This window comes from Geotrypetes seraphini, chromosome 1, assembly GCF_902459505.1.
Source record: "Geotrypetes seraphini chromosome 1, aGeoSer1.1, whole genome shotgun sequence".
Classification (NCBI taxonomy): Eukaryota; Metazoa; Chordata; class Amphibia; order Gymnophiona; family Dermophiidae; genus Geotrypetes; species Geotrypetes seraphini.
Window position 1 is genome coordinate 363,820,179 of NC_047084.1, and position 21,224 is coordinate 363,841,402.

The window sequence follows — 21,224 nt, forward strand, 5'->3', positions numbered from 1 at the left end:
TTCATAATGGTTTACATAATTATGAACTAAGCATACAATATAATAATAACATCATACATAATAAAATCTGAGAACTAATACAAGCATTAAAACTAAAGAATAAGGATAACATAATATCAACTAAAATAAGTGCAAATAAAAAGATAAAAAGTACATTATAACTACATGATAATATGAAAATCAGTAATGTATATTAAATTGTTTAAATAAATGGATTTTAAGATCTTTTCGAAATTGATAGTAAGTAAGAAATGGAGAAACAAGAAGATTCAAACATGAATTCATTAATCCTGCTTGGAATGCTAGGGTCCTATCCAAACATTTTTTGTAACGACATGCATTTGTTGAAAGAAAGGCTACCGGATCCAACAGTATACCACATCAACAGCCCTTATACCTGCAGGTGTCACCTATATATAGGTACAGTGGGATTTGGATGTGTTTTGGAAGGCTTACATAGTTCGTCTTAAGTGTAATAATTAGAGTAAACAATAAACTATCTTTGAGAGGTGGGAGAAGGTCAGTAACCACTGGGAGATTGGTGGTTCATGCCTTCATCCCTCATAGTAGACATCTGGTCAGTTTGGGAACTTTTTTGGCATTTACTGCATCCATTGTTAAAACAGGTCTATACCCAAATGTCCAACTTGTACCCTGGACATTTTCTAAAAATGTTCAATTATGCATCTAACTCATGTTTCTATCCTAGTCCTGCCCATACCAGATCTCTAATCTTGAGATTTAGATGCACTGTGGACAAGCACCATAGAAATCTGTCTAGAACATGGGTTTTCTTGAAAATGTGTCCCATAGTAACATAGTACAAGGTGTGTTCAATAATTTATCTACCTGAATAAGGAAGAAAGTAGTAAGTATGTTGAAACAAGTCTGTGCATGTTGTGGCATGTCTCAAGGTTACTCATGTAGAGCTGCAGCTCAGTGCGAGCCTAACATTCGAAAAGACAGTATGACAGAAGAGTCCTTGTGTGAATCAAGTAAGAAAATTCTAGATCTGGAGCACCATTCATAGTAACATAGTAGATGACGGCAGATAAAGATCCGAATGGTCCATCCAGTCTGCCCAACCTGATTCAATTTAAATATTTTATTTTATTTAAATTTTTCTTCTTAGCTATTTCTGGGCAAGAATCCAAAGCTTTACCCGGTACCGTGCTTGGGTTCCAACTGCCAAAATCTCTGTTAAGACTTACTCCAGCCCATCTACACCCTCCCCGCCATTGAAGCCCTCCTCTGCCCATCCTCCACCAAACGGCCATACACAGACACAGACCGTGCAAGTCTGCCCAGTAACTGGCCTAGTTCAATATTTAATATTATTTTCTGATTCTAAATCTTCTGTGTTCATCCCACACTTCTTTGAACTCAGTCACAGTTTTACTCTCCACCACCTCTCTCGGGAGCGCATTCCAGGCATCCACTACCCTCTCCGTAAAGTAGAATTTCCTAACATTGCCCCTGAATCTACCACCCCTCAACCTCAAATTATGTCCTCTGGTTTTACCATTTTCCTTTCTCTGGAAAATATTTTGTTCTACGTTAATACCCTTCAAGTATTTGAACGTCTGAATCATATCTCCCCTGTCTCTCCTTTCCTCTAGGGTATACATATTCAGGGCTTCCAGTCTCTCCTCATACGTCTTCTGGCGCAAGCCTCCTATCATTTTCGTCGCCCTCCTCTGGAATGCATCAAGTCTTCTTATGTCTTTCGCCAGATACGGTCTCCAAAACTGAACACAATACTCCAAGTGGGGCCTCACCAATCAACACCTTCTTCCTTCTACTGACCACGCCTCTCTCTATACAGCCCAGCATCCTTTTGGCAGCAGCCACTGCCTTGTCACACTGTTTTTTCGCCTTTAGATCTTCGGACACTATCACCCCAAGATCCCTCTCCCCGTCCGTGCATATCAGCTTTTCTCCTCCCAGCATATACGATTCCTTCCTATTATTAATCCCCAAATGCATTACTCTGCATTTCTTTGCATTGAATTTTAGTTGCCAGGCATTAGACCATTCCTCTAACTTTTGCAGATCCTTTTTCATATTTTCCACTCCCTCTTCGGTGTCTACTCTGTTACAAATCTTGGTATCATCTGCAAAAAGGCACACTTTTCCTTCTAACCCTTCAGCAATGTCACTCACATACATATTGAACAGGATTGGCCCCAGTGATAACATTTCTCACAATAGAAGGGAAAAAGCCAAAGGAGATCCATAAGTGCATGACAGCAGTTTATGATGAGCCTGCCCCATCATTCAACAAAGTAAAATTTTAGAGCAAGCAGTTTAAGTGAGGTAGAGAATCCATTGAAGATGACCCTCACACTATACGGCCTGTGGAAGCAACTGCCACAGGAATGTGCAAGAAAGTTGAGGATTTAATTTTCTCAGACAGACAAAATAAGGTTTCCTGAATAGCTGAAGAAATGGCCATCTTGGTGGGTACAGTTTGGAAAGTAAAACATGAAAAGTTAGGCATGTCCAAAGTTAGTGCAAGATGGGTTACAAGAATGCTGATGCCATGTCAGAAGGCCATTAAGCTCCAGTGCTGTCGGGAGATCTTGGAGATGCTCCATATAAACCAAGTTAATTTTTTTTTTTTATCGTTTGGTGATTGGAGATGGGACTTTGGTCTATCACAGAGATCCTGAGTTCAAATTGGAGTCAATGCAGTAAAAGTACAAGTCATCCCCCACCCCAAAAAAGTTTAAAACAGAAAAATCTGCAGGCAAAGTCATGGCAACTGCCTTCTGAAGGACTTTTGCTTCTGGAGTTCATGCCACACAAGACAACCACAACTGGGGAGAGTTATGCTTACACAATGATTCCTTTACGGGAGTCAATCAAGGAGAAAACATATGAACGTAAAATCAAACACTATTAAACTTGAAACTTAAAACATAAGAATTGCCGCTGCTGGGTCAGACCAGTGGTCCATCGTGCCCAGCAGTCCACTCCCGCGGCAGCCCTTAGGTCAAAGACCAGTGTCCTAACTGAGTCTAGCCTTAACTGCGTACGTTCTGGTTCAGCAGGAACTTGTCTAACTTTGTCTTGAATCCCTGGAGGGTGTTTTCCCCTATAACAGCCTCAGGAAGAACTTCTAGATTTCTACCACTCTCTGGGTGAAGAAGAACTTCCTTACATTTGTACGGAATCTATCCCCTTTTACTTTAGAGAATGCCCTATTGTTCTCTCTACCTTGGAGAGGGTGAACAACCTGACTTTATCTACTAAGTCTATTCCCTTCATTATCTTGAATGTTTCGATCATGACCCCTCTCAGTCTCCTCTATTAAAGAGAGAAGATGCACATTTTCTCTAATCTCTCACTGTCTGGCAACTCCTTCAGCCCCTTAACCATTTTAGTCGCTCTTCTCTGGACCCTTTTGAGTAGTACTATGTCCTTCTTCATGTACGGCGACCAGTGCTGGATGCAGTATTCCAGGTGGGGGCGCACCATAGCCCAGTACAGTGGCATGATAACCTTCTCCGATCTGTTTGTGATCCCCTTCTTAATCATTCCTAGCATTCTATTCGCCCTTTTCACCGCCACTGTGCATTGCGCGGACGGCTTCATTGACCAGTACTTCCAAGTCTCTTTCCTGGGGGGTCTCCCCGAGTACTGCACTGGATATCCTGTATTCATGTATAACATTTTTGTTACCTACATGCATCACCTTACACTTATCCACGTTAAACCTCATTTTCCATGTTGCGGCCCATTTCTCGAGTGTTTTTATATGTCACATTGCAGGTCTTCACAATCCTTCCGTGTCTTCACTACTCTGAATAAATTTGTATTGTCTGCAAATTTAATCACCTCACTCTTCGTACCAATTTCCAGGTCGTTTATAAATGTCCGAGCACCGATGCCTGTGGCACTCCACTTGTGAGGCTTTTCCAGTCCGAGTATTGTCTATTTACCCCCCACTCTTTGCTTCCTATCCGCCAACCAGTTTTTAATCCACACGAGTATTTCGCCCTCGATTCCATGGCTTGCAATTTTTCGAAGTAGTCGTGCATGTGGGACCCTGTTGAACACCTTCTGAAAATCCAGATATACAATGTCGACCGGGTCACCCTTGTCTATCTGCCTGTTTACTCAAAGCAGGCATGCTGCTTTTTCTCAACAATGGGTTCACATGTCACAACAATCACAAACTGCAGTGTCAGAATGCGAGTTTGAACAGCTGAAGCATCAATCCTACAGTCCTGACATGGCTCCCTCAGATTATTTCCTATTCTGAGTTTTGAAGAAATCTCTCCGTGGACAGCGGTTTCTAATTGATGAAGACAAGCAAGATGTGACGTCCTGGTTTACAGGTTAGACAAAATAATTATTTTCAAAGGGGTTAAAGTCATTGCAGGAAAAGTGGATGAAGTGTATGGAGCTATCGGGGGACTATATTGAAAATTAAAACATTTTTTGAAAACTCTTTTCTTTCCTACTGAGGTAGATAAATGACAGTCCATCCAGTCTGTCCAGCAGTCAAACCCATTATCAATTTATGATTAAACCAACAATGAATGTGATATAAAATACCTGGTTATGGTCCTTTTTTTTTTTTTTTTTTGCATTTCTGAGACATAGACTTTATAAATCAACCTGGTACTGTTCTTGCATTCTAACTACTGGATCTGCCTTTAATGCCCACTCCAGCCTATCCAAATCCATCCTTGTCATTTGGAGGACATAGACCCTAAAGGTTTGTCTGGCACGGTTCATGTTCTGGTTACTGAAGTTGCTGTCAAAGCTCTCTCTCCAGCCCTGGAGTACCCCCTTGCCAGTCAGGTTTTGGGGGACAGTGTGGTACAGTGGTTAAATCAATGCTCAGGATGAGGGTTCAAACCCACACTGCTCCTTGTCACCCTGGGCAAGTCACTTAAGGGCAAATTCTATAAGAAGCGCCCAAAAGTTAGGCACCTATATAGGCACTGTTCAGCGTGATTCAAGTAAAATTGGGTGCTGTTTAGTGAATCACACTGAGCGGCTCCTATTTGGGCACCTATTTTGGGGGCGCCCATTAAATAGGCCAGCTCTAGGAACACTTAAAAGTTAGGCACCTAGCTGAGCGCTTAAGAGCAGTGATTCTGTAAGAAGGCGCCTAACACATAGCCACACCCATGCCTAACATGCATAGCGCCTATTTTTTTGAAGGCCGCCTAAATTTTTAGAGGCGCCTTGTTACAGAATCGCGTTTTCCTTGATAGGCGCCTGTTTCAATCAGTGTTGATTAAAAAGCTTAATTATGCTTGTTATTCAATTTATATAGGTGCCTATCTTGATGGGCACCTCTGAAATAGGTGCCTAACTTTAGGCGCTGGTTACAGAATTTGGGCCTTAATCCCCCCATTGCCCCAAGCACTTTAGATAGATTGCAAGCCGACCAGGACTGACAGGGAAAAATGCTTGAGTACCTGAATAAATTTATATAAACTATTCTGAGCTCCACTGGGAGAACAGTATAGAAAACTGACTATATAAATCTTTGCATATAATGGAGTCAGTGTATGCAAATGAATCTCCACCATTTCCTCTGGAACAATTCTATAGCTGGAAGGTTATTTCAAGCATTCACCAATCTTTGTTACTAAGGGTTTTTTTTTTACTAAGCTGTGTTAGGTGCTGATGTGCACCCAAAACAGCAAAAAAAAAAATCTAATGCAGGATGTGATAAAGCATACTATATTAGCTTCGGTACGTGTGCGCTAAATGCACATTAATTTTTTTTAGGCTTGCATTTCTGAAGTAGGTTAAAACTGTAAGACTGTTTATAGCTATTCTGCATGCTATTTTGGATTCTTTAATATGTAATTTTTCAATTTTTATTTTGCATTTTTTAATCTTCTCAGCAATTTTATGTCTAATGTTTTTAGGGTACATTTTCATTAAAATTTGTATCACATTTAATCACACCATTAAAGGTATGCTATATATTTATTTTTCCCCACGACAGTGGGACAATAAATAAATAGCATACTTTTAAATGCAATTAAAATATTAATTTAAGTACAGCCTTTTTATATATATATATTTTATTGGGTTGGGGGGGGGGCGGTGTTAGGGCTAAAGAGTGGTTATTCCTGAGCAGTCATTTAGTACATCTCTACACCACTGTACACTAACTAGTTAGTAGATGGTTAATTCAGGAGCCCTTACTGCCACGTAAAGAGGTGGCAGTAAGTTCTCATATAATAAATTTTTTAAATGGCTGTGTGATGTCATTACTGAAAACAGAAAAAAAGCCTTTTTGTTGGCCATGGTAAAAATATTAGTATATGTAAAAGTCCTGTGTAAGGGTATGCTAAGGCCAGTTATTACTACTGCTTAGTAAAAGGACTCCTAACAATTTGTGGACATTATTTCTTAGCATATATCTGGTCACCTTCATTTCTCGACCCCTAGTTCTAAAGCTTCCTTTCCTTTTACAAAGATTTGCTTCCTGCAAATTTTTAACACCAATGTGCATAATTTTAGCCATGGAGGCAATTTGTAGACCATGAGTAAATGGTATTTATACAAAGAATACTTTTATTGGTAGTAGGCATCTGTAAATGTGGTTTAATATGGAGTGTTGGTTTGAAATGGATTTATTCTATAAATGATGACAAGTTCATTGCTTGACATAGTAATTAAAAATCAAATTAGTTTTTAATGAAAGATATAAACAATTGCTTCATCTAATAAAAATGGCCACAAGATGGAGACACCACCACACAAAGTTTTTAAACTAATTTTCAGCAGTTAGGTATAAAATATGAATAATACTTCAGAAATAAAGTAAGAAACTAATACAGCACACTTTGCTCAATAGAATTATAGATTATGATCATACCCTAGAGTCTATCTATCCCAACAGATTCTGTACCACCCATCTTATTCCCATTTATATATTTGCACTTAACCCTTTGGCTACACGATAAGCTGTATTGTAGAAAGCATTAGCACTATATCTATGCTATCCAAATATTCTGTGTGCTATATTCTTGATACTGTTTCTGGTAGTCCAATTATTAAGTTTAAATCTGTTGATTTCAAGTTTACCTATTTATTCTTCCTTTCATCAAGTCACACTGCCAAGCAGCGCAAATTAAATACCAAACTGCCCATTCTAATCATATGGGCAGCTTGGCATTTAGCTCACACTGCTTGACAGTGCGACTTCATAAAAGGGGGAGTTATTGCATTTTTATTAAATTTGATCATTTTACTATCATTACTGTTAACAAAATTGCAAGTTTTATTTTAAACTATACCGCGCTGAGTGGATCTTTTTATAAAGGTGGTCAGTAAATCCCACAAAATAAATTAAAGAAACAAAGAAATACAAAGAAAAACAAATATACTTTCCAGTTGCTTTTTGGGGATAATATATTTGGCTACCAAATTCCTCCCCACATCTTTTTTTTTTCAAGCTGCACTGCCGAGTAGCACAAGCTAAATGCTGAGCCACCTATTGAAATAGAATGGGTGGCACGGCATTTAGCTTGGGTTGCTTAGTAGTGTGGCTTGATAAAAGGGGAGGTATTACTAATATAGCTCTGCCCCTTGCATTTGTTTTGTTGGGAAGTAGGGCAGTTGGTACTTTTTTTGTGCTGTCTAAATTCTTATCCAGTTACCAGAACATATTTTTTATCTATTTTTTGTTTGTTTATTAAGTACATTTTATAACAAAATGGCGTTTCCCTCCCCCCCCGGAGGGGGTTAATCGAAAGGGACGTCTAAGTCCGTTTATGTCCATCTCGCAAGATGTCCAAAGTTAAAAAGTGCCTAAGACACATTTTCGAAAGATACGTCCAACTTTTTTTTACTTTCGAAAATCGTCTAATTATACATCCTGCCAATCTGATCGTCCAAACCACTAAATCGTCTATCTTTATACCACATTTCCATCCAACTTTCCGTCCAAGTCCAAAATGCCTAGAACAAGCCCTGTTGGACGTGGGAGGGGTCTGCAAAGTGATGGACTGAACACCCAGACATGCCACCTAAATATACCTTACAGGGCACTGCTGTGAACTTCACAAAAAGGATGCCATGACTTCTCCTCACTACAGCTCCCTTATAGGTGATGGTAAGCCCCCAAACCACCTCCAGAATCCCCTAGACCCACTTATCTACCACCCCGATAGCCCTTATGGCTGCAGGGTTTGGGGGTGTATAGGGGAGTGCACATGTTTCAGCATCAATGCAGTGATTACAGGAGCTTATGGGCATGGGTCCTCCTCTCTATGGGTCCCTAACCCACCCCCAAGATAACTCTGGGCTGGACGACTAGGCTTTCCTATGCCAGGTGATGATGGTCTGAAGGCTGAAATCTAAAGTTGTGAATAAAATTTTTATGAGGGTGGGGGGGTTGGTGATCACTGGAGTAGTGTGTGGGGGTCCGTGTTATGTATTTTCAGTGCTTATCTGGTGAGTTTAGGTGGGTTTTTGTGACTTAGACCATATTTTACATGGTCTAAGTCACAACGTCCAAATTCCGTCGATCGTCGGGTGTATAACTTTCGGTAATACATGCTGTACGACTAAGTAAGTCTAAGCCGGCCCACGTCCCACCCAACTCCCGCCCTCGACACGCCTCCCGAAACGCCCCATTTAACTTTGGACGTTGATTGGCACTATGAAGGCCTAGGTCATTTTTAAATACGTCCAAAACCCGGTTTTATTATCGGCGCTTGGACGTTTTTGAGAAATGTTAATCCTAGTGCCGACTTAGGCCGGTTTTTGGACGTTTTTCTCTTTCGATTATGAGCCCCTTGGGTAATAAGTACTCTTGTTGCTTATGCCACAAAGTATAGAAAATGGCTATCATTCCCCTCAAGCTTTACTTTTGTGACCAGGACATTGATATTTTTTAAATTTACTTTTTGCATAATATTCAAGATTGATTCCAACTTGAGTAAACATAGGGCCCTTTTTATTAAGGTGATAACATCCCAGAGATGCATTTGCTATGTAGGCGGCCAATTTATCAAGATAAAAGAGAAAAAGTACTCCATAGAAGCATCTGCTAAGATGTCTACGAAGCAAGATCAAAACAAACCTTTGGCATCTCACTTCATATGTGAGCAGTGCCCCCCCCCAAAAAAAAACAACAACAACAACAACTCTGGAAGGTAAGACAATTTTGTTTCTCACTAGGATGATGGAATTTTAATGCTATAAAATTTCTTAGAATGTTTAATTTTAAAAAATATTTAAATGTTAAAATGTTCAATGTTATTTGAAATTATATCATATGAAATATGTTGCGAAAATCTCACACACATTAGTCATAGGTGAAATAAATTTGTTTTCATTACCAATTTTATTTTGTTCTACAGGATGATACTGAAGGGGAAAGAAAGCCATGAAGTTTGCTATCCAAAGAATTTGGCGGGAACCTACTGACCTATTGTTACCCCTATTTTATATGACGAAAGTTGTATTTTTACTGTACACCGCTCAGAAGTCTCATTGAGCGGTATAAAAATTTTTAAATAAACTTGAAACCACTCAAGAAACTCCTACATCTTCATGGTGGACCGTTCCAAATATCAAACTATCTGAACACATATCACATATCCGAACATTCTTTCACCCAGTGCCACATTGCCCTGAGCTCCCCATACCCACTCCCCCAGAGAAAGAGAGCAACTGTCTTGAGAAGAGATCAGCAAGTCAGAGAGTGAAGGCGACGTTGTAGATCCAGCTTACAATATCAGTAGTGCAGCTGATGAGAGAAATCCATACTATCAAAGCCAAAAAGACTTCAATGACTTCTGGTCTCACCAAGTCCAATTCCAAGCTTTTGACATCTAGGCTCAAGCACTGGAACTTCTTGGATGAAAGTTTGCAAATCACAGATCAAAGGAAGCATCACCAAGATTCTTCCACCTTCTTCACTCAAGATGGGATCTGCTTCTGTTAAAATGTGACCAGTCTGTTTGAGGTAATTGGAATTGCCTGTAACCTGAAAGAGTAGTATCTCTGCATTAACATCAGGATCATAAAAGCCGTGCTGCTTCATAACAGGAACAACTGCCCGTCTCTTCCATTGGCTCACTCAGTGCACCTTAAAGAGGATTACAACAGCATCAAAACTTTACTAGGTGCCTTGTAGTATACTGAGTATGGCTGGTGGTCATCGGAGACTTCAAACAACATTCCTAATGGGTCTCCAAAGTGGATTTACCAAGTTTTCCTGCTATCTCTGTTTTTGGGACAGCAAGAATACAAAGATGAACTACCAAAGATGGGACTGACTATAGCAGACCAAGTTCTCTGTGGAGAACCCTCAGAAGGTTCTGATGCCACCACTGCACATCAAATTGGGCCTAATGAAACAATTTGTCAGAGCTCTAGATAAAAAGTCAGCAGCCTTCAGATACCTTCAAGACATCTTCTCTAATCTGTCTGAGGCAAAGGTCAAAGGTAGTGTCTTTGTTGGACCACAGATAAATAAGAATGCAAGGAATTTCCCAAGAAGCTAACTAGGAAGGAAAAAGCAGCTTGGAACAGCTTTGTCACAGTAGTTTGGAGCTTCCTGGACAATCACAAGGCTGAAAGCTACATGGAATTGGTTAAGAATCTGGTGAAGAATTACAGTAAAATGGGCTATAGGATGTCTCTCACAGTCCATGTCTTGATGCTCATCTTGAGACATTGAAGGAGAATATGGAAGCATACTCGGAGGAGCAAGGTGAGTGCTTCCACTAGGATATACTGGACTTCTAATGCTACTTATCAAGGACAATATAATGAGAACATGATGGGAGACTAAAGCTGGGGGCTGATTTTTGAATGTGACTTAAAATATAATTACAAACCTCAACAAACTACTCACTTCTAAATCTTCTGTGATCATCTTTGTAATCTTCAATATAAATACATGTTAATTGTGATTCATATGTTGCTTTCTATGGGCTCCTTTTACTAAGGTGCTCATGCTATAGTGCGCACTAGCCGAAAAATTATCACCTGCTTAAAAGGAGGCGGTAGCGGCTAGCAATTTAGCACGCACTATTCCGCACGTTAAGGCCCTAACACACCTTTGTAAAAGGAGCCCTATGTTTTTATAAGAATGAAAAGATGAAAATTTGGTATTTCCACATTTTAAATAGGCAAATTGCAAAATTAGACTCTCCTGGTCACAAAAGCAAAGTTTTTATGGAAATAACACACATTTTCTATACTAGACATGAGTAATTAGGAAATTACACTTAGTGCATAGGAACAAAAATTGTGCTTCTTAGTGTATTCAGCCATTTTAAATATTTGAGCCACTTCAGATGCAAATATTTACAATTTACATGTATAGTTGAAGAATTCATGGAGTTGATATAAGCTAATGCAGTTATTCATTTTTAAGAGAAAAGGCATTTAAATTTAACAAACTGTATTTAGCAATCTACTTATAAAATCTATTATTGTTCATGCCTCACATACCTCTAAAGGGGGAAGTCCTCCAGCTCCAACAGGGCAGTCTGGCAACATAATTGGCCTTTGTGGTGTGCTGCATCGACAGGATGGAGAAGGATTCTGCATGCTCCAGTTGCCATTCAGAAATATATCTGAAAGTGACTCTGACACTGGTGGAGTATACCAATCCATCCAGCTCATGATACAAGGAAGGTTCCTAAGTATATAAAGAAAACACCAAATGAAATAAAGTATGAGAAAATACATGCATTTTATTATTAAAAATTGATTATATTGCAAAAACCATTACCCATACTATTAAGTTTCTCTACACTGGCTGCAGGGGCTTCTGTTCAAATAGAAGTCATATTTTTAGTACATGTGGGAACATAATCCGTAGACTAAATAACAAAAATATCTATTTTATGGAACAATTTTAACACTGACGTTCATTGGTTGAATAGTATCAAATCCATTTCTACTCCTTGCCTTGCTATGCTTGATGTCCTTAAAAGCCCTGTTTCTATAAAATATGCCTAAATTTAGGTTTCTAGATAAGCATGCCTAGCCTATCTGGGGACCTAACTTAATTTTTTTAATTGACTTAATCACCACCTCCTCCTAAACAAAGCTCTCTGAAATAGGAGTGACAGATACCGTTCTAAATTGGTTTAAAGATTTTCTCATAAAAAGAGAATACCTCGTCATGAAAGGTGACACCTGCTCCAACAACTGGAAGGCATTGTGTGGAATACCCCAGGGCTCTATATTACTTAATCTATATATGAGATCACTCGGAGATATTAAATTCAATGATGAAAGCTTACTGTCATATGCAGATGACATCTTTCTCCTCATTCCAAGCACCAACAACCAATCTGATACAGTTCAAAAAATCTCAGACAACATAGAAAAAAATACAAATATGGGCAACAAACAACAAACTAAGGTGACTATTTCCAGATGCATAGGGATTAGAATGGGGGAGGGGGCCACAGGGGTCATGGCCTCCCCAAATATTGCCCATCCTGTAGGTCGGGGGTACACAGGCTGACTGCTGCTCGCCGCCACTGTTCCTTGCCCGCCGCCGCTGCTCACCGCCGTAACTTCAGGAAGGGAAAGGCTAGGTGTGTGCAGCGAATGCATACGGCCCACAAACCTCCCCAACATCAATTCTGATGTCAGAGAGAGAGTCCGGGCCCCCTTCTTGCCAATGTCAGAATTGACATTGTGGACCGGCGCTGCTGCATTCACCTGGCTCTTCCTTCTTGGATTTGCTGCAGCAGCGGGCAGCGAGCAGTGGTGGACCGTTGAGGGGAGGAAGAATCAGCAGTGGGTAGGCCAGGCTTCAGCGTGGCAGGGAGGGAGGCACACTGGCTTCGGCAGCGGACCAGGGGGAAGGAAGAATTGGCGGCGGGTAGGCCAGGCTTCGGCGCAGGAGGGAGACAGGCAGGTTGGCTTCGGTGCAGCAGGGTGGCAGGCAGGCTGGCTTCAGTGGAGGGAGTGAGACAAAGGCTGGAAGGCAGTGAGGGGGACATAGGAAGGAGGGAGGAAGGAAGGAAGGAGAGAGAGAGAGAGAGAGGCAGAGAAAGGGGAGGGGGTTGTAAGCAGAAGGAAAGCATATAGAGAGAAAAGCCTGGACCAAAGGGGAAAGACAGGAGGCAGATGCTGGACTATGGGTAAGGTGACCATACGTCCCGTTTTGAACGAGACTGACCCCTTTTTAGATCCCCTGTCCTGTTGTCCCCACGCACAGCTTTGGGACGTCGAAATGTCCCATTTTCAGGGATAGCATCCCGAAGCTGTCCATGAGGACAACGGGACAGGCGATCTCTTCCCCTCCCTCTAGCGCCGAAGTCGAAGCCTGCCCTCCCCCCGGACCAGCCCCTGCTGCTGCCTAGCGCCTCTTCATCCCCCCCTTCCCCCGTTTTGAAGGCGACATAGAACCGGCACGCTTAGCTGCCCTGTTCTCACTCCCTCTAACACCGGCCCTGCAGCTCTGGACTTCCCTACACCTGCTCCCCCCCCCACCCAGATCGCTATTATTTTAAATGTTATGGCAGCCACGGCACTGTATCTATCAGAGGAGACTACTAACCTCGGCCTGCCCTGGAACTCTTCCTGCAGCAGCTGCCCGCCTATGCGGGAACAGGAAGTTGCTGTTGCATATTAATAGATGTCCCGTTTTGATGACAAAAATAAATGGTCACATTAACTATGGGAGGTGCAGACAGAGGGGGAGAGACCCTGAGGAAGATCGTAACAGAGAGATGGAAGATCATAACAGAGGAGGGAGAGAGAGGGAGACCTGGAACAAAGGTGGTGGTAGGTACAAAGGAGTACTGACACTGGATCTGGGGAGGGTAAGCAAAGGGAAAAGAGAGAGAGACCTGGACCCAAAGGGGATGGGGCTAGATTGTGAAAGAAATGTTGGATAAGAAATAAATAAATAAATATTGGATTCACAGTCAGAATGAAGTGCAACCAGAGACTCATGAAATCACCAAACAACAAAGGTAGGAAAAATGATTTTATTTCAATTTAGTGATTATATCTGCTGTCTATATTTTGCACTATATTTGTCTATTTTTCTGTAGTTGTTACTGAGGTGACATTGCATATTTTAAAGTTATCTGCCTTGACATCTTTGAAACCCCCCCAAATATAAATGATAATTAACATTTTCTCTGCGTACAGTGTGCTGTGTGGGGTTTATTTTTTTAAATTTTGTAGTTACCATTATGTATTAATAAGATTATATTGTGTGTATATGAAAAATTGATAGAACAAATTGAATTACAATTAGTATTATTATTATGGGGGTAGAGTCAGAGGCAGAGTTTGGGCAGGTCTGGGGCAGAGCTTTTGGGCCCCCCCCCCCAAACATAAAAGTGTTCCTCTGCCTATGTCCAGATGAATTAGTAAGGCAATCACATCATAAGAACATAAGAATTACCGCTGCTGAGTAAGACCAGTGGTCCATCGTGCCCAGCAGTCCACTCCCGCAGTAGCCCCTAGGTGAAAGACCAGTGCCCTAACTGAGACCAGCCCTACCTGCGTACGTTCCGGTTTAGCAGGAACTTGTCTAACTTTGTCTTGAATCACTGGAGGGTGTTTTCTCTATAAGAACCTATAAGAGCATTCCAGCCTATAAGAGTTTTCAAGTTTTCCACCACTCTCTAAGTGAAGAACTTCCTTATGCTTGTACGGAATCTATCCCATTTTAACTTTAGAGAGTGCCCTCTCGTTCTCCCTACCTTGGAGAGGGTGAAAAACCTGTCTTTATCTACTTTAGTCTATTCCCTTCAGTATCTTGAATGTTTTGATCATGTCCCCTCTCAGTCTCTTCTTTTAAATGGAGAAGAGGCCCAATTTCTGTAATCTCTAATCTTTCACTGTACGGCAACTCCTCCAGCCCCTTAACCATTTTAGTCGCTCTTCTCTGGACCCTTTCAAGTAGTACCCTAACCTTCTTCATGTACGGCGACCAGTGCTGGATGCAGTATTCCAGGTGAGGGCATACCATGGCCCGGTACAGCGGCATGATAACCTTCTCCGATCTGTTCATGATCCCATTCTTAATCATTCCTAGCATCCTATTCACCCTTTTGTGCCACTGCCACAGATGGCTTTGAAAAAGGTTTCCTTAAATTGAAATATAGAAGGTAGGAACTGGGCAAGATAGTTTAAAAGGTAGAATTCCCTACTCTTTAAAAAAAAGAACACTGCCCCATCCTCAAAAACTTGCCTTTTTACAACTGATCCATACACAAACTATCCCCATATAGAGAATTTGTTCCTGTCTCCATGGATAATTGACTCCCACGGGTGGGACATGGTCATACCGGGTTACAACTTGCTTCGCCAGGACAGAGAGGGTAGGAAGGGAGGGGGTGTAGCATTATATACTAAAGATGACATTAAGGTCACGAGAATCTCAGATGTCCAGTATACTGGGGAATCCCTTTGGATTAATTTGGCCAGAGGAAAGGACAAATGCTTGTATCTTGGCGTAATTTACAGACCCCCAAGACAACAGGATGACCTGGATATGGAAATAATCGAAGATATAGAAAATATCACCTTGCGTGGGGACACAGTATTGCTAGGTGACTTCAACATGCCTGATGTGGATTGGGTTACACTTACCTCTGCTTCCGGCAGCAGCAGGAGGCTATTAAACTCTATGAAAGGAGTAAGCCTCAGGCAACTGGTGTTGGAACCGACAAGGGATCAGGCAATACTGGACCTGATACTTACCAATGGAGAAAGTGTCACAGAGGTCTCGGTGGGCGACACATTGGCCTCCAGTGACCACAACATGGTATGGTTCAATATCAGGAAAGGTTTCACTAAATCTACTACACTAACCAAAGTCCTCAAATTCAAGGACACAAATTTCAAAGAAATGGGAGACTTCGTTCACCAGGCGCTACAAAGCCAAGAAGAAACCGATAACGTGGAAAACATGTGGTCGACTTTGAAAGCAACCATACAAGAAGCAACAAACCGCTATGTAAAATCAGTAAGTAAACGGCGAAGGAACAATAAGCCACAGTGGTTTACTGCGGAGATCTCAGACCTGATCAAGGAGAAGAAAAAAGCATTCATCTCTTACAAACAATCAGGGAAGCAGGACTCTAGAGCAGACTACCTGGCCAAATCAAAAGCCGTCAAAACAGCAGTCAGGGAGGCTAAATTTCTCATGGAGGAGTCTCTAGCAAAGAACATCCAGAAGGGAGATAAATCCTTCTTCAGGTATATCAGTGATAGAAGAAAAAACTCAGGCGGGATTGTACGTCTTAGGAAACCAGTCGGAGACTATGTGGAAAAGGATTCGGAAAAAGTCCAACTATTAAATGAATACTTCTGCTCAGTCTTCACCCGAGAAGCGCCAGGGCTCGGCCCTCAGCTACAGACAAGGGTTGGCTCAGTTGACCCGTTTAGTAACTTTGAGTTTACGCCCAGCAGTGTCTACGGTGAGCTGTCAAAGCTCAAGGTTAACAAAGCAATGGGGCCGGACAACCTGCAACCCAGGGTGCTTAGGGAGCTGAGTGATGTCTTGGCGGAGCCACTGTCCGCGCTCTTCAACCTCTCCCTTAGTACAGGCAGCATCCCGTTGGACTGGAGGACGGCTAACGTCATTCCACTCCACAAGAAAGGCTCAAAGATGGAGACAGCAAACTACAGACCAGTGAGTCTAACATCGATAGTGAGCAAACTAATGGAAACTCTAATCAAACACCAATTAGATAAGATCCTGGATGAGGAGAATCTACGGGATCCCCGACAACATGGATTTACTAAGGGGAGATCCTACCAATCCAACCTGATCAGCTTCTTTGACTGGGTAACGGGGAAGCTGGATATTGGGGAGTCCCTGGACATCGTGTACCTGGACTTTAGCAAAGCATTCGATAGCATACCACACCGCAGGTTACTGAGCAAGATGAGTTCTATAGGATTAGGTAACACATTGACGAAATGGGTTGGGAGCTGGCTTGGAGATAGGCTCCAAAGGGTGGTGGTGAACGGCACCCCCTCCGAAATGACGGAGGTGATTAGTGGAGTACCACAGGGCTCAGTCTTGGGCCCAATCCTATTCAACATCTATATAAGAGACTTGGCAGAAGGGCTTCGAGGTAAAATAACATTATTCGCCGATGATGCCAAACTGAGTAATGTAGTGGGCAAATGCACAACAGACGAAGATTCAATGCCCGACAACATGATGCACGACCTACTCCTACTGGAGCGATGGTCTAGGACATGGCAACTCAACTTCAATGCCAAAAAATGCAAAGTTATGCACCTGGGCAGCCAGAATCCATGCAAGTCTTATACCCTTAATGGCGAGATCCTAGCAAAAATGGTAGCAGAACGAGACTTGGGGGTAATCGTCAGTGAGGACATGAAGTCTGCCAATCAAGTGGAGCAGGCTTCGTCCAAGGCAAGACAAATCATGGGCTGCATACGAAGGGGTTTCGTCAGTCGTAAGGCGGAAGTCATTATGCCATTGTATAGATCCATGGTGAGGCCCCACCTGGAATACTGTGTGCAATTCTGGAGGCCGCATTATCGCAAGGATGTGCTGAGACTGGAGTCGGTGCAAAGAATGGCCACCCGGATGGTCTCGGGACTCAAGGATCTACCATACGAAAAACGGCTTGACAAATTACAGCTATACTCGCTCGAGGAGCGCAGAGAGAGGGGGGACATGATCGAGACGTTCAAGTATCTTACGGGCCGCATCGAGGCGGAGGAAGATATCTTCTTTTTCAAGGGTCCCACGACAACAAGAGGGCATCCGTTGAAAATCAGGGGCGGGAAACTACGAGGTGACACCAGGAAATTCTTTTTCACTGAAAGAGTGGTTGATCGCTGGAATAGTCTTCCACTAGAGGTGATTGAGGCCAGCAGCGTGCCTGATTTTAAGGCCAAATGGGATCGGCACATGGGATCTATTCACAGGGCAAAGGTAGGGGAGGGACATTAAGGTGGGCAGACTAGATGGGCCGTGGGCCCTTATCTGCCGTCTATTTCTATGTTTCTATGTTTCTATGAAACCAGCCTGTGTAATTCTTTAGTATAAATCTCAGCCTCAGTCCTTCTATACCAAAATTCTTCAATGCAAGGCTTGAGAGTCAGTGGCTGATTCTTCCCTCTCTCTATTTAAAAAATGACACCAGGATGGTTTCCTGCGGTTAACTATGGGGATGGGGATGGCTTACCCCCACACCACCTCAAACTGCTCATTCTCCAAAAAATCACCCTTGCAACATCCTCGCCACCATGGAAACTGTCCTATCCCCAAAAACATAACCCCTGCTGTGGTTCCACACCAAAAACTACCCCCTGAAATTGACATACCGTATATATTTGAACATAAGTCAATCCGAGTATAAGACAAGGTACCCTTTCCCCCCCCAAAAAAAAAGGAGGAAAAAAGGTTGACTTGAATATAAGATGGGGGGAGGGTTAATATTCATGTCCCCTGCAAGGATCTGTGCCCTGCCTACCCTCCCTCACTCCCTCCCTTGCCAGGCTCTGCACCCAACCCCCCTCCCTGCCAGGCTCTGTACCCAGCCCCCTCGCTGCCCTGCCCCCTGTCTCCCCTCTCTCCCGATGTCCTACAGGGCCGGGCCTGATGTATGACATGATGGGCTGCAACAGGAGGGATATCTCCTGTGCTATCCGACACTGCCATTTTTTATTTTATTTTTTTACCTCCCTCCTTCCCACGTACCTTTTTGAATCCCTGGTGGTCCAGTGGTGTACTGGGCAGGAGCGAGTTTTCTGCACTCCTAAGCTGTGCTGAGCCCCTCCCTGAATGGTTGCCTCGAGTTCTCGCAGCTTAGTGTACCGGGCATGAGTGAGCTTTCTTTGCTCCTGGCCAGCACTGAGCTGCTCGCTGACTGACTGCCATAAGTTCTTACGAGTCCCATGAGAACTCAAGGCAGCCATTCAGTGAGTGGCACAGTGCCGGAAAGGAGCAAGGAAAGCTCTCTCATGCCCAGTACACTGTTGGGCCATGAGAACTCGAGGCAGCCATTCAGGGAGGGGCTCAACGTGGGGCAGGAGCACAGAAAGCTGGACTACCAGGGATTGAAAAAGGTACACGGGGAGAGGGAGGCAAAACAAATTGGCAGAGTCAGCTAGGACAGGAGAGATCACTCCTGTCTCGGCCAACCCCACCAGGCCATACAACAGGCCCATCAGAGGCCTGCAACAAGTCTGGGAGGGGGCGGGTGGGCAATGACCCACATATAAGCCAAGACCCCCATTTTTAGGCTATTTATTTGGCCCAAAAATCTCAGTTTATATTTTAGTATATACGGTAATACCCTGAATACTGCCCTAATTGCAAAAATGCCCCCTAAACTGCAATACCATCCCTAAACTACTGTAAAATTCTCCACTCCCCAAGAGCACCCCTCTAATGCCTTATAAACTGCCTCACATCCAGAAACATCCTACCCCTAATTGATAATAACGGTTCATAAACTACCACAACCCTAAAAGCGAATCCTCTGGAAATGACTGATCCTCAAAATTAGTTGACCTCAACTACCCATATATACTGTAGTTGAAACTATACCTGCCCCCTCAACTTTGCTGCCTCACAAGTATCCCCCCAATCCTATCTACCTTCCCCACAGACACAACACATGGCAATACACACATACTAAAGCAGGGGTGTCAAACTCAAATCACATAAGGGGCCAAAATCTAAAACACAGGCTGTCATGGGCTGAATTTTTTATTAAGATACTTACCCCCTCCTTTACTAACGCACAGCGTGGGCTCCAGTGCCGGCAATGGCGGCAACTGCTCCAATGCTCACAGAACTTCTATGAGCATCGGATCAATCACCGCCGCCGCAAAATCCCACGCTACGCGCCAGTAAAGCAGGGGGTTAGTTTTAGTAGAAGTATAGGGATCCAACCTCTCCAACCCCACACCTGCTATGTGTTACATACAAAATAAATAAAAAATACTTTTACTCTCTCTTTTAGGTCCTAGTTCACACTTGCTGTCTAACACCAGCTCTGACAGGATACACATTTCAAATCTGACATATTGTAATCACTAACATTAGCATTCACATTCGCGTCACCTGCAACTGAAAGCTAATCACCATCAATCAATAATCACACAACTCAGTTTTATTGGAATAAATATTTGGCCGCAGCTTTATTATCTATCTGAATATTATCTCCACTTACAATACAATCTGTGTCAAAAACCAACAAACCCCCAATGCATATTTCACACACCCCCAGGGAGCTATTCGGTGTCGAAACTAGCTCCCGTTAAGTCTTTAAATTTATAACATTCCCCCAATCATGACCCACGGTGACACAAGGCCATGCTTCCCCTCCCCTCCCCCCAAACATGACCCACGGTGACGCAAGGCCATGCTTCCCCTCGCAGCGGTATCGCATACGAGTGTTACATTTATTTATTTATTAACTGCTCATCTCCCAGAACCAACTGGGCCAAACCCCATTTTCCGCCCCACCCAAAGCTGCGACCACCTCCCCCAACCCCATAAGCTCCACCAAACCCACCCAAGTTGACATATAACATGTATACCCCCACCCCACCCCACAACACTGACACAAAACATAACACCAGCAAAAATGGGAGGGAGGGAGGAATAATCTTTTCCTGAAGAGACTACTCTACTGTTCCCCTTTCCACACAGAATTCACTCCAGCCTGCCACAACATCCAACCAATCACGTGACTGCTCCAACCCATCACCTTAGAAACCTCCCTAATCATTTCTCTTTCTTACAAGCTCTGTCTATTAACCCTTTCTTACCTCCTCTTATAAACTTGTCAATCCTTATTCTACAGACCCTTGACAACGCCTCATATATTCCCCTCTCCCTCTGCCCCCCCTCCCATTTTACCCACACCATCATTCAATAAATATTACTAGTTGGTGACATTAGCTCAGCTAATGTTATATCACACCAGATGAATCTGGTGTTCTTCTAAAATAGAAAATAAAAATATTTTTTCTACCTTTTGTTGTCTGGTCATTTTGCTTTTAGTCCCAGTTTCTCTTTCTGATTTTGTCTATCTTCTAATTCTCTTCCCAGTGTCTGCTGTCCATTTCTTATTAATTACTATGCATATTCCAAATTAACATCTGTTACTATGAGCAGGACCAGATTAAAGTACAGTCAAACCTCGGTTTGCGAGTAATGCGGTTTGCGAGTGTTTTGCAAGACGAGCAAAACATTCTCGCAAACCGAGCGTTGACTCGATTTGTGAGCATCTCTACCCCCC

General features: G+C 42.8%; 1 protein-coding gene across 1 annotated transcript in view; it reads right to left on the reverse strand.

The window, feature by feature from the left end:
- Positions 1-21,224, reverse strand: part of LOC117345793 (phospholipid-transporting ATPase ABCA1-like) — an 815,268-nt gene that overhangs the window by 183,359 nt on the left and 610,685 nt on the right. The window contains exon 32 of the mRNA XM_033914956.1: positions 11,452-11,641. Within this exon, the coding sequence (XP_033770847.1) occupies positions 11,452-11,641 (190 nt within the window). The remainder of the gene's footprint in view (positions 1-11,451; positions 11,642-21,224) is intronic.